This window comes from Coregonus lavaretus, assembly GCF_964263955.1.
Source record: "Coregonus lavaretus genome assembly, contig: HAP1_SCAFFOLD_462, whole genome shotgun sequence".
Taxonomy (NCBI): domain Eukaryota; kingdom Metazoa; phylum Chordata; class Actinopteri; order Salmoniformes; family Salmonidae; genus Coregonus; species Coregonus lavaretus.
The window spans coordinates 262,665-277,500 of record NW_028161145.1 but is presented as its reverse complement, the minus strand read 5'-3'; the positions used below and the strand labels follow the sequence as shown (position 1 = coordinate 277,500).

At 47.6% G+C, this 14,836-nt stretch overlaps 1 protein-coding gene across 1 annotated transcript in view; it reads right to left on the bottom strand.

The window, feature by feature from the left end:
* Positions 1-3,118, bottom strand: part of id4 (inhibitor of DNA binding 4) — a 4,191-nt gene extending 1,073 nt beyond the window's left edge. The window contains exons 1-3 of the mRNA XM_084195605.1: positions 2,654-3,118; positions 1,805-1,862; positions 1-11 (exon numbers count right to left, since the gene is read on the bottom strand). The exon at positions 1-11 is cut by the window's left edge and continues 1,073 nt beyond it. Coding sequence (XP_084051731.1) covers positions 1,818-1,862; positions 2,654-3,034 — 426 coding nt within the window. The 5' untranslated portion in view covers positions 3,035-3,118 and the 3' untranslated portion in view covers positions 1-11; positions 1,805-1,817. The remainder of the gene's footprint in view (positions 12-1,804; positions 1,863-2,653) is intronic.
* Positions 3,119-14,836: the final 11,718 nt, after the last annotated feature.

Here is a 14,836-nt window from a genome sequence, read left to right as displayed (position 1 = left end):
GCTCTGCACACCTGTGGACAGAATGAATAGAGGGGGGTTGTGTGAACTGTCTGCTCCAGACTGACTGGCGCCACCAACACAACACAGGGCATGGCTTCATCAACAAGCCAAAACAAACGGACCGGCTCAGACAACTACCCCAGTTCTCTGGCTGCTGCCTGGCAAACTGGCTTCCAGTATAACACACACACAGCCTGCCTGTCTGCCAGCCTGCCAGCCTGCCTGCCTGCCTGCCTGCCTGTCTGCCTGCCTGCCTGCCTGTCTGCCTGTCTGTCTGCCTGTCTGCCTGTCTGCCTGCCTGCCTGCCTGTCTGCCTGCCTGCCTGTCTGCCTGTCTGCCTGTCTGCCTGCCTGCCTGTCTGCCTGTCTGCCTGCCTGCCTGTCTGCCTGCCTGTCTGCCTGCCTGTCTGCCTGTCTGCCTGTCTGCCTGCCTGCCTGCCTGTCTGCCTGTCTGCCTGCCTGCCTGCCTGCCTGTCTGCCTGCCTGCCTGTCTGCCTGTCTGCCTGTCTGCCTGTCTGCCTGTCTGCCTGCCTGTCTGCCTGTCTGCCTGCCTGCCTGTCTGCCTGCCTGCCTGCCTGTCTGCCTGTCTGCCTGTCTGCCTGTCTGCCTGTCTGCCTGTCTGCCTGTCTGCCTGGGTCTCAGAGCCTTACAGCTAACCTAACCAGGCTCTGATCCTCATTTACAGGCAGATTACCTTTTAACCCTCTGTTTGGAACATTGCTACACAAGAGGACAGTTATTGTGCAACACACAGCTGGCTCCTGGATGTTGGCAATAATCAGGTTCCTCAATTACACTCTGATGTCTACTTCTACTGTAAATCATACAGGTGTATAGATGCAACACCAACAACAATACTACTACTACTACTCATAATAATAATCAACAACAATAATAATCATATCAATAAGCAAATCACATTTTATTTGTCACATGCGCCCGAATACAACAGGTGAAATGCACTTACAAGCCCTTAACCAACAATGCAGTTTATAGAAAATAGAGTTAAGAAAATATTTACTAGATAAACTAAAGCAATAAAAAGTAACACAATAAAATAACAATAACGAGGCTATATACAGGGGGTACCGGTACAGAGTCAATGTGAAATAACAGTAGGGAGGCTATATACAGGGGGTACCAGTACCGAGTCAATGTGAAATAACAGTAGGGAGGCTATATACAGGGAGTACCGGTACCGAGTCAATGTGAAATAACAGTAGAGAGGCTATATACAGGGGGTACCGGTACAGAGTCAATGGGAAATAACAGTAGGGAGGCTATATACAGGGGGTACCGGTACAGAGTCAATGTGAAATAACAGTAGGGAGGCTATATACAGGGGGGTACCGGTACCGAGTCAATGTGAAATAACAGTAGGGAGGCTATATACAGGGGGTACCGGTACAGAGTCAATGGGAAATAACAGTAGGGAGGCTATATACAGGGGGGTACCGGTACTGAGTCAATGTGCGGGGGGTACAGGTTAGTGGAGGTCATTGAGGTAATTTGTACATGTAGGTAGAGTTATTAAAGTGACTATGCATCGATAATAAACATAATAATCTGGGTGGCCATTTGATTAATAATTATAATAATTATAATAATTATTATAATAATAATACTCATAATTATAATAATCATATTATTAATAATGATAATAATAATAATAATAATAATAATAATAATAATAATAATACTCATAATTATAATAATCATATTAATAATAATAATCCACATGAATTGGTCTATTTAATGGAAGAGAACAGACACATTGTGAAGCAGAATAATGAGCTACTACTCACCATTGGCCATTTCTCAGCGACACAAAACGGAGTCCTCCTTTTTGCCTGTTGACATCCTCTGAAATAAGGGAAAAGCGAATTAATACCACCTTACAGTCTATGAGTCAGGTAAGGTGACACAAATCACGAGCTATGCAGAGAATGGACCAGGTGTGCGCGTTGACTCCATGACAGACCCTTCACCACGACACAACTTATCCTCTGATCTGAGAGCATCACAGCAGGACTACAGACTCCTTCACCATGACACAACTTATCCTCTGATCTGAGAGCATCACAGCAGGACTACAGACTCCTTCACCTCAAGCACAGGGGCCCTGTCTTTCACATGCACCAACCACTGCCACTAGAAATGATGCGTTATGCCTTTCAATAAAATAAAGTCTCTGCCTTGTCAATATGGTGTTTCAATAAAATGTGTCTCTGCCAATATGCTGTTTTAATAAAATGTGTCTCTGCCAATATGCTGTTTTAATAAAATGTGTCTCTGCCAATATGCTGTTTTAATAAAATGTGTCTCTGCCAATATGCTGTTTTAATAAAATGTGTCTCTGCCAATATGATGTTTTAATAAAATGTGTCTCTGCCAATATGGAGTTTCAATAAAATGTGTCTCTGCCAATATGGAGTTTTCCACAAGAACATGAGGCCCTTTGTTATTATTCAATACAGGAATCTCCTGACTTGAAAAGGCCAAGGCCACTGATACACACCACCCATGCTATTTACAGTCTTCTGGACCATCCCACTGGTCACACACCGGTTGAATCAACGTTGTATCCACGTCATTTAATTGTTGAACCAACGTGGAATAGACGTTGAATTGACGTCTGTGCCAACGCTTCTTACCTGGTGGTCTATGTTGAGAACGGTTAGAGGTGTCCGATGAGAGGCGGGGGGTGGCGGGCATGTCCCGGTCACGGTCCCGGTCCCCGTCTGTTTCAGGAGAGAAGGGTGCGTCTCTAATGCGAGCTGCAGGTCCAAGATGTAATCTATGACATGCTGAAGGATCTCCACTTTGCTGACTTTCTTATGCTGAGGTATTGTGGGTACGAGGCGCTTGAGGCGACTGTAACAGTGGTTCATATCGTCCTGCAGACACAGCTGCTCTTCTTCCTCCGCCCTACACCGGGCGATGTTCAGGCTGTGATCCGAGAGATAGTGTAAAGAAAGCTCGTTGCTGCTGCTTGAGGTATCCTTCTGGGGGCGGACGGGAGCAGTAGCCTTCATTTTGTTAATAACGCACTGTACGGCGGGTAGAGAAAACAATCACTGGTACCAAATACTGGAGATGATGTGTAGGCGATGAAGATGGGGATCACCGACGGAAAGACAAACTGCCAAAAGAAAACGGTCGCCAAAAAAATTCAAAAGTGTAGATTCTATTCTGTCAACATCCCGTGGACCAGTCGTTTCTACTTCACTAAGCACCGTGTGAAGAATGAATAGATTCCGTACATTTATACGGGAAGGGGAGGCGCCAGCGTGCGGCTGTTTGACAGTTCGGCGGAGAAACTGGTCAATCACGAGCCGCCCGGTGCCCATGATGGAATAATACCAGCCTATAAAGATGCCTGCCTCTGCGCTGCGGTGGGTGACGCATGTCGAAGTGTGTGTGTGTGTGTGTGTGTGTGTGTGTGGTCAATATATAAAGTCTAATCAGTAAGGAGGCCGGAGAATATAAAATGCGAGAATGATGTGTAAACTGATCATCCTTCACTTTATATATCTTGTAAATGAAATCAAAGTTTGTTTGTCAGACACTGGATACAACAGGGTGTAAAAGTTGAAAAGCTTCTAGCCAGTTACCTCTCAACAGTGCAGTGAAATGCTTCTTTCCAGCTACCACTCAACAGTGAAATATAAAAGAAGTACAAAAGTAAATATCATAACAAACACAATAAGGTGATTGTTATAAAGGTTATTAATTAGCCTAAATGAAATAGAATATCAAAGAAATAGTCTACAGCACTCGGCTTTTATGCATAAATTAGCATGAACGACAGACTTCTGGCCTGCTGCGTATTGCTGCAGGACTATGAATCTGATCTACTAGAGTTCAAGTTGGTTAATAATCACTAACTGGTCTTAATTAACTAGTTCTAACTAACAGGTCCATTTAGCGTCCAACTAGCCACCACTAGCTGTTAGTTCATATGCCTTGATACCGTGATATATAGACCTAAAGGCCGAGACAATAAGAAGACACAGTGTCAGAATAAATTCAACCACACCTTCGTTTCATCACAAAACCAGAGAGCAATATCTGTCTGGTGAATTCCATAAAGCATATTGCATGTACAGTGACACATAGTTACATGTTAATGTTTCCGACATTTTCGGACCACTAAATAACTATTGATTTAGAACCACAGAGAGTTACCGGAAGTCTCAAAATTTAGTCCAATCAACGTAAGTTAAATATGATGTGGCTGTCCATGGTTCTGATTTCTGTGTGTGTGTGTGTGTGTGTGTGTGTGTGTGTGTGTGCAAGTAGAAAAACATGTTGACTCACCCTCCTTGTAGATAAATACCAACGCCCTCCTCTCTTTCATGTTGAGGAAATGGTCTATGACTCTGTCATACAGAACACACTTTTATTTGTTGTTGTCCTAGGCTACCTGGCTAAAATGCTAGCTAGCTAGCCTAACTTCCATTCATGGACAACGTTAGCTAGTTAACATTAGCCTTCTACACTACCAGTCAAAAGTTTGGACACACCTACTCATTCAAGGGTTTTTCTTTATTTTTTACTATTTTCTACATTGTAGAATAGTACTGAAGACATCAAAACTATGAAATAACACATATGGAATCATGTAGTAACCAAAAAAGTGTTAAACAAATCAAAATAGATGTTATATTTGAGATTCTTCAAAGTTGCCTTGATGACAGTTTTTCTGTCAATGACGTATGCTCTCAATGAGATTTGATAGGAGTGAAGCCAAATCCAAGCTGGCTTCCCTTGACACTTTTTTTTTGGTGCGCCAGGACCATTCACGGTTGAACTCGTTCAGTTTTCGCTCAACGCTGATTGGCACATTTTTTAAATACTTTTTTTTTTTTTGTCAGGGCTAGCCAGATGCTCGCTGGCTTCCCTTGCCTTCAATGCTACGGGCGGCAACAGGTCGAGTCTCGAGTCAAGTCCAAGTCGTGCATTCTAAGAGCAAGTCAAGTCAAGTGACACGTTTTTTCAAGTCAAGTGTCAAGTCAAGTAAAAAAATAGATATACAGTTCAACTACAAGTCTGTTTATTGAGGACAGCCATTTTCATTATTTTGTCTACATTTTGATGATAATAACACATTTGAACAACAAATTCCAAATTAATAAAGTACATTTTCAATTTCAAGCAATGTTGACATACCAAAAGACTAGTAGTTGTTGTTTGACGCCCCACTGCTGGTGAGCTTGCAAAGTAAACGTTAATGTTCTTGATCACCAAACAATTTCTGGAGCTGTATATTCATTTATGGCAATCCTCTCTCTCTACAATGTGACGTTTGTTCTGCACCGGATCCTAGAGCTGCACATCAGCAAGCTCAGTGGTCCTCAAACCTTTTGACCTCAGCTGCGACCCCCCAAAAAAGGAGTGGTTCAAAGCTTGCGACCACAACGCACGCACATACACGCGCGCACAGGGCGAACACGCGTGCACAATGTAGCCTGTACAGCCATAAACGGTGGATGCATTTTCGAAAAACCCCCAGGTACAGAAATAAACTGCGTTTTACACCTGCATTTTGAGCTGAAAGTCATTCATGTTAGCAGTCAATATAAACTAGGGATATCATGTCACATTGTCACTTCTCTGGATTCCAGAACAAGCAGCATCACACTGCCTACCTGTAGCAGTGGAGCAGGATCTGTCTGTAGATTTTCTCTTCCTCACAAATATGGTCATTAATTCTCCAGAATGTTCCGTCTTCATCCCATAAGTATTGAAGGTAGTGTGACATCACAGCTATCTTTAGACCAGTGGCGGTCGGTGCCGTTTAAGATTAGGGAGGACGAAGATTTTTTTTGGATGAGCATGGCCTTATTTCTATTACAGGATATTGGATGACTGTCATTCATATTCCATTCATCCAGCTCAATGTAACATCCATAGGTTTAGGCTATTACATGATACTTGAATTTGCCCTATACCCATCATGAGGTTGCTACAACCTAGCCTATGAATGAAAGTTTATAACGTAGGTGCACAGGTTGAGAGAAAAATGTGAGTAATCAAGGTGACAGACAGTGACGCATTCAATACCGCCTTTCACACTCTTGCCTGGAGGTAACTGATTTAGGTTGTGTAATCATTAGTCCAAACAGTTGCAAAACCGGAAACAAGAGTTTCTATTGGACAAATTCAGTTAGGTCCGTCCCTGTTTCGTTCCATTTAACAAATGCTTTGCAACAGAATCGGCAGAATGAATACACCCCTGATCACCCCTGATCACACACAGTTCACTTTCATAGCAGCCACATACAGCATCATCACATTGCTCGTTGTATGATTCCTTCTCGCATCTTCGCGCTCTCCTCTCACCTTTTCCCTTCACTTTTTGACTTCAGTGCACAACAAAACAGCTGTCTGTGACCAGGGGAAAAAACCTCTCCAAGCCAAACCTTCATATCATAACCGCTAACCGCTACACACAGCCTACATCGTTGTCACCATATTAACTAATGTCATAGTCAACATCATAGCTACTACCATATTAACTAATGTCATAGTCAACATCATAGCTACTACCATATTAACTAATGTCATAGTCAACATCATAGCTACTAGAACTGATGGGTTAGTAAACCCACAATCCAATCCATGTGTACAATCACGCAGTACAGTGACAGCACAGTGACAGCACAGTGACAGCACAGTTACAGTTCAGTGACAGCACAGTGACAGCACAGTGACAGTACAGTGACAGCACAGTGACAGTTCAGTGACAGCACAGTGACAGTTCAGTGACAGCACAGTGACAGCACAGTGACAGCACAGTGACAGCACAGTGATAGTACAATGACAGCACAGTGTACAGCAAACAGTTTAGCAGTTACCCTGGCGGGCCCCAGACGCTAACCTTGACTTGGAGAGTTGGAGTGTTAGATAGCCTTAGCCAGCTAGCTAACAGTAATCACATTTCTCTCTGTTTGAGTCAGGTAGTTGAGTAGGCTAAATTAGCTGCAAGTAAGTGAAAGTGAAAGTTAAGAAAATACAACAAAATATAGCTCTCTTCCCATCTGCTGCTTCTCCTTAAGTTTTGAAGAAATGAATTTGTTCAAAACTGTTCAACTATTGTCTTTCTCTCTCTTTGAATCAACTACTCACTGCAGTGCTAGCTTGCTGTACTAGATTCATTCTCTGATCGTTTGATTGGATGGACAACATGTCAGTTCATGCTGCAAGAGCTCTGATAGGTTGGAGGACATCCTCTGAAAGTCATCATAATTACTGTGTATGTCTGTGGAAGGAGGTGAGAACCATGAGCCTCCTAGTTTTTGTATTGAAGTCAATGTACCCAGAGGAGGATGGAAAATAGCTGTCCTCCGGCTACACCATGGTGCTACCCTACAGTGCGGTTGAGGCTACTGTAGACCGTCATTGCAAAACATTGTGTTTTAATCAGTTATTTGGTGACGTGAATATATTTAATATAGTTTTATCTAAAAATGCTTTTTTTTTTTCTGTTTCGCAATTATACTTTTTTTGAAAATCCACTGAGGAGGATGATCCTCCCCTTCCTCCACTGCTCTAGCCATAATATAACCAGTACCACCACTGAGGCATATCATTATAACCCACCCAAACTAGGCCTATCTGAAATATGAACATGATCAATTAAATCACCATGTAGCAGATGAGTCCGTAGTAGATTGCTAAACTGTACTTTAGAAGGATAATATTAATGTAGATAGGCTACTCTGTTTTTGCCAGGCAAAACCAGAGAAAATTAAACAAGTGCTTTCTGGTCACTAATCTGGAAATGTGCGCCTACTTTTGCACGCCAATGCTGATGACTGGTCATTGGTCAACAGTCAAGACGCGCAACTTTTTGGTTCTGAAGCACAGATGAGATGTTTTTGAAAATAATTTGGTGCATTGCCGTAGGAATATGTTAGTGACCAGATCGAATAAGCAAAGGTACAAATATAAAATACAAATGGTAGTGTCAGCGGGTGCTGTAAGTGGGTGTGGTGCAGGAATCAGGCGCAGGACGCAGAAACTTAATCCAAAAGACTTTAGTGAACACTCACTCATAACATGGGCCAAAAGCCTGGAGGCGAGAAAATACACACACAGGCGTAAAACAAAATGCGCACTAACATGTGCGAGAACCCTCCCTAACAGAGGAGGAAAACAACGAAGCACAGACAACCAACAGTAGCGCACAAACACGACAGCAAGAACAATCACACACAACACCTGACAAACACAACGAGAACTTATAGGACACTAATGAACGCTAAACGAAAACAGGTGTACAACATCAAGACAAAACCAAACGAACATCGAAACATACAACGGTGGCAGCTAGTACTCCGGAGACGACGACCGCCGAAGCCTGCCCGAGCAAGGAAGAGAGGCAGCCTCGGCCGAAACCGTGACAGTACCCCCCCCTTGACGCGCGGCTCCAGACGTGCGCCGACTCCGGCCTCGGGGACGACCAGGAGGACGGGTCCAAAATGTCTCTCCTCGGCACCCAGCACCGTTCCTCCGGGCCGTACCCCTCCCACTCCACGAGATATTGGAGACCCCCCATCCGACGTCTCGAATCCAAGATGGACCGCACGGTGTACGCCGGTGCCCCCTCGATGTCCAATGGGGGCGGAGGAGTCTCTCTGATTTCATCTTCCTGGAGTGGACCAGCTACCACCGGCCTGAGAAGAGACACATGGAACGAGGGGTTAATATTCTTAGCTTATTATTCTTATATTATATATTATATTATATATATTATATATATATATATATATATATATATATATATATATATATATATATATATATTATATTATATATATTCTTATTATTCTTATAATCAATAGGCAGTTGTAATCTGTAACACACCTCGTTCAATCTTCTCAGGACTTTAAACGGCCCCACAAACCGCCGACCCAGTTTCCGGCAGGGCAGGCGGAGGGGCAGGTTTCTGGTAGAGAGCCAGACTCGATCACCAGGTGCGTACACCGGCCCCTCACTGCGGTGGAGATCGGCGCTCGCCTTCTGACGACGGAGGGCCCGCTGCAGGTGGACGTGTGCAGCATTCCACGTCTCCTCCGAGCGCCGCATCCACCGCAGGAGCCTCGATCTGGCTCTGCTGCCATGGTGCCAGAACCGGCTGGTAACCTAACACACATTGGAAAGGGGTTAGGTTAGTTGAGGAATGGCGTAGGGAATTCTGGGCCATTTCTGCCCAGGGAACGTACCGTGCCCACTCCTCCGGCCTGTCCTGGCAATATGATCTAAGAAACCTACCCACATCCTGGTTCACACGTTCCACCTGCCCATTACTCTCAGGATGGTAACCCGAGGTGAGGCTCACCGAGACCCCCAAACGCTCCATAAATGCTCTCCAGACTCTGGAGGTGAACTGGGGACCTCGATCAGACACAATATCCTCGGGTACCCCGTAGTGCCGGAAAACGTGGGTGAATAGAGCTTCGGCGGTCTGTAGGGCAGTGGGAAGGCCCGGCATAGGGAGCAAACGACAGGCCTTAGAGAACCGGTCCACAACGACCAGTATAGTAGTATTCCCCTGCGAGGGGGGAAGGTCAGTGACGAAGTCCACCGAGAGGTGAGACCATGGTCGTTGTGGAATGGGCAGGGGTTGTAACTTACCCCTAGGCAGATGTCTAGGCGCCTTACACTGGGCGCACACTGAGCAGGAGGAGACATAAACCCTCACATCCCTGGCTAACGTGGGCCACCAGTACTTAGCACTAAGGCAGTGCACTGTCCGGCCAATACCAGGATGTCCAGAGGAGGGTGACGTGTGAGCCCAATAGATCAATCGATCCCGAACCTCGAGCGGGACGTACGTCCGACCCTCCGGGCATTGAGGAGGACTAGGGTCGGTGCGCAACGCCCGCTCGATCTCAGCATCGACCTCCCACACTACCGGTGCCACCAGACAAGACTCCGGCAGTATGGGAGTGGGCTCCACGGACCTCTCCTCCGTGTCATACCGCCGAGACAGTGCGTCTGCCTTACCGTTCTGTGACCCAGGGATGTACGTGATCTTAAATACGAACTGGGCCAAAAACATGTTCCACCGCGCCTGGCGAGGGTTCAGTCTCCTAGCTGCCCAGATGTACTCCAGGTTACGGTGGTCAGTCAAAATGAGAAAAGGGTGTTGAGCCCCCTCAAGCCAATGCCTCCACACCTTTAGGGCCTGTACCACGGCTAACAGCTCCCTGTCCCCTACGTCATAATTTCGTTCCGCCGGACTGAGCTTTTTGGAATAAAAAGCACAGGGGCGGAGTTTAGGTGGCGTGCCGGACCGTTGCGAAAGCACGGCCCCTATACCGGCCTCTGACGCGTCCACCTCTACCTGAAATGGTAAAGAGGGATCCGGATGCGCCAGCACCGGAGCCGAAGTACACAGGTCCTTCAGTCTCCCAAAAGCCCTGTCCGCCTCGGCTGACCACTGCAAACGCACCGGACCCCCCTTCAAAAGAGACGTTATGGGAGCTGCCACCTGTCCAAAACCCCGGATAAACCTCCGGTAGTAATTTGCAAACCCCAAAAACTGCTGCACCTCTTTAACAGTGGTTGGAGTCTGCCAATTACGCACGGCTGACACCCGGTCAACCTCCATCTTCACCCCTGACGCAGACAACTGATAACCCAAAAAGGAGATCGACTCCTGGAAAAACAGACATTTCTCTGCCTTGACATACAGGTCGTGCTCCAACAGCCTCCTCAACACTCGGCGCACCAGGGCCACATGCTCGACTCGGGTAGACGAGTACACGAGAATGTCATCTATGTACACGACCACCCCCTGCCCCTGCATGTCCCTGAAGATCTCATCCACGAATGATTGGAAAACTGAAGGAGCGTTCATCAACCCGTATGGCATGACAAGATACTCGTAATGACCCGAGGTGGTACTAAACGCTGTCTTCCATTCATCGCCCTCTCTAATGCGTAACAAGTTGTAAGCGCTCCTGAGATCTAATTTTGTGAAAAAACGCGCCCCGTGCAATGACTCCGTCATGGACGCAATCAGAGGAAGTGGATAACTGTACTTCACCGTGATCTGATTGAGACTACGGTAATCAATGCACGGGCGTAACCCTCCATCCTTCTTCTTCACAAAAAAGAAACTCGAGGACGCAGGGGAAGTGGATGGCCGTATGTATCCTTGTCTCAGAGATTCGTCTATGTAAGTCTCCATAGCTCTCTTCTCCTCTTGAGACAGAGGATACACATGGCTCCGTGGGAGCGCAGCTCCTGCCTGGAGGGCTATCGCACAATCTCCCTGCCTATGAGGAGGTAACTGCGTCGCCCTCGACTTACTGAACACAATAGCCAAATCCTCATACTCGGGGGGAATGTGCAATGCGGGCATCTGGTTTGGACTCTCCACCGAGGTAGCCCCCACGGAAACACCTAAACATCGACCCACACACTGGGCAGACCACTCCATCAGAGCCCTCTCCTGCCACGAAATAGACGGATTATGGATACTCAACCAGGGCATTCCCAGCACCACCGGATACGCAGGAGAGTCGATCAGATATAGCTGGGTAATCTCCTCATGACCCCCCTGTGTACACATCCTAAGTGGTGCTGTGACTTCCCTGATCAAGCCCGATCCCAACGGACGGCTATCTAGGGCATGAACGGGGAATGGGACGTCGACAGGAAGAAGGGGAATTCCTAAATCTAAACAAAATTTTCTATCAACAAAATTCCCAGCCGCGCCTGAATCTACTAGCGCCTTATGCTGGGAATGAGGTGCAACCTGTGGAAATCGCACAGGTATACAGAAGTGCGCAACAGAGAGCTCTGGGTAAGTGGGACGCCTACTCACCTGGAAGGACTCCCCAGTGCGGAGCCTGTCGTCTTCTCCCCTAGGAGACCCTCCCCAGCAACTAGCCGCGGTGTGTCCTCCACGGCCACAGTTGGTGCAGAGGACGGCCCCCCTCGTGCTCCGACCCCTCCTCTCTCTAGCGCCAGCACACCCGAGCTCCATAGGGCTCGGCTCGGAGGCGCTGGAGGATGGAATGGACGGACCCCCCTCGGAATGTCCGCGGGTAGCCAGCAGGGTGTCCAGCCTGATGGACATGTCCACTAACTGATCGAAAGAGAGGCTGGTATCCCTGCAGGCCAGCTCCCGACGGACGTCCTCTCGTAGACTACAGCGGTAGTGATCGATGAGGGCCCGCTCATTCCACCCTGCATCCGCCGCTAGAGTTCGGAATTCTAAAGCGAACTCCTGGGCGCTCCTCCTCCCCTGCTGGAGGTAGAACAGACGCTCCCCCGCCGCTTTCCCCTCAGATGGATGGTCAAACACAGCCCTGAAGCGGCGGGAGAACTCAGAGTATGTGATAGTGGAGGCGTCTATTCTCCTCCACTCGGCATTGGCCCATTCCAACGCCTTGCTGGTAAGACAGGAGATGAGGGCGGACACGCTCTCGTGTCCCGAGGGCGCCGGGTGTACGGTGGCCAGGTATAGTTCCACCTGCAGAAGGAAGCCCTGACACCCGGCAGCGGTCCCATCATAGGCCCTCGGGAGCGAGAGCCGAATTCCCCTGGGTTCCGGAGCTTGAATGGGCTGACTGGCCGATGGTGATGGCACGGGAGGTGGAGTTGTGGGTGTCCCTCTGGTCTCCCAGCGTTGAAGGGTGTTAATCACGTCCTGAAGGGCGGTCCCGATACGAAGGATCTGATCGTTCTGCTCACGGACCCTATCCTCCAGAGACTCAGGTGCTGCTGCGGCTCCTGCTGATTCCATCCTTAGGGTGTGTGATTCTGTCAGTGGGTGCTGTAGGTGGGTGTGGTGCAGGAATCAGGCGCAGGACGCAGAAACTTAATCCAAAAGACTTTAGTGAACACTCACTCATAACACGAGCCAAAAGCCCGGAGGCGAGAAAATACGCACACAGGCGTAAAACAAAATGCGCACTAACATGTGCGAGAACCCTCCCTAACAGAGGAGGAAAACAACGAAGCACAGACAACCAACAGTAGCGCACAAACACGACAGCAAGTACAATCACACACAACACCTGACAAACACAACGAGAACTTATAGGACACTAATGAACGCTAAACGAAAACAGGTGTACAACATCAAGACAAAACCAAACGAACATCGAAACATACAACGGTGGCAGCTAGTACTCCGGAGACGACGACCACCGAAGCCTGCCCGAGCAAGGAAGAGAGGCAGCCTCGGCCGAAACCGTGACAGGTAGGCTATATGTAGTCTATTAAAAATATTGACTCCCGAGTGGTGCAGTGGTCTAAGGCACTGCATCGCAGTGCTAGCTGTGCCACTAGAGATCCTGGTTCGAGTCCAGGCTCTGTCGAAGCCGGCCGCAACCGGGAGACCCATGGCGGCGCACAATTGGTCCAGCGTCGTTCAAGGTAGGGGAGGGTTTGGCCGGCAGGGATGTGGGTTTGTTTCCCACGGGGGGCCAGTATGACTGTAAGTCGCTCTGGATAAGAGCGTCTGCTAAATGACTGAAATGTATGAAAAATAAATATATTTCCCATTCAGTTTAACACTCGCAATCCCCCAAAACCTTCTCACTGCGCTAGCTCACCAGACCTGTGTTGATTGACAGTTTGCTGGTCCAATCAGAGGGCTGAGTATGCCTTTTCACCAGCTAACCTGTTTTTTGCAAGTGCGATACTGTCTCTGGCTGTGCCACAAAATGAGTGACAAAACATTACAACACAGATCATTTCAAGTCATCAGTCTCAAATCAAAGTTGAGAGTCCCAAGTCTTGAGGCTTCAAATCCAAGTCGAGTCTCAAGTAATCAAATGTGTGACTGGAGATTCAAGTCAGACTTGTGACTGGAGTCCACACCTCTGCTAGGGGCAAAAGTGAGCGCTATTACCATCAAGAAGGCGTGGGTTTTGCTAGGATGTTGTGGGCGTAATCCCATGACTCTGGATCAGAAGGTCGTAGCGATCCCAGTTGTAATCCCATGACTCTGGATCAGAAGGTCGTAGCGATCCCAGTTGTAATCCCATGACTCTGGATCAGAAGGCCGTAGCGATCCCAGTTGTAATCCCATGACTGGATCAGAAGGCCGTAGCGATCCCAGTTGTAATCCCATGACTGGATCAGAAGGCCGTAGCGATCCCAGTTGTAATCCCATGACTGGATCAGAAGGCCGTAGCGATCCCAGTTGTAATCCCATGACTGGATCAGAAGGCCGTAGCGATCCCAGTTGTAATCCCATGACTGGATCAGAAGGCTGTAGCGATCCCAGTTGTAATCCCATGACTGGATCAGAAGGCCGTAGCGATCCCAGTTGTAATCCCATGACTGGATCAGAAGGCCGTAGCGATCCCAGTTGTAATCCCATGACTCTGGATCAGAAGGCCGTAGCGATCCCAGTTGTAATCCCATGACTCTGGATCAGAAGGCCGTAGCGATCCCAGTTGTAATCCCATGACTGGATCAGAAGGCCGTAGCGATCCCAGTTGTAATCCCATGACTGGATCAGAAGGCCGTAGCAATCCCAGTCGTAGGTCTACACACTGTTTATTTATTTGTTGCATTAATGATGCACTATGCAGAAACCGCTCCGGCGTTTCCTGGTTGCTTAAATTGTAAAAGTTAGCCTAATTTAAGTTTATGTGGCAGAACAAGCAATTATACACTCTTAGAAAAAAAGGTGCTATCTAGAACCTAAAAGGGTTCACCGGCTGTCCCCATAGGAGAACCCTTTGAAGAACCCTGTTTGGGTTCCATGTAGAACCCTCTGGCGAAAGGGTTCTACATGGAACCCACAAGGATTCTACCTGGAACCAAAAGGGTTCTACCTGGAACCAAAAGGGTTCTACCTG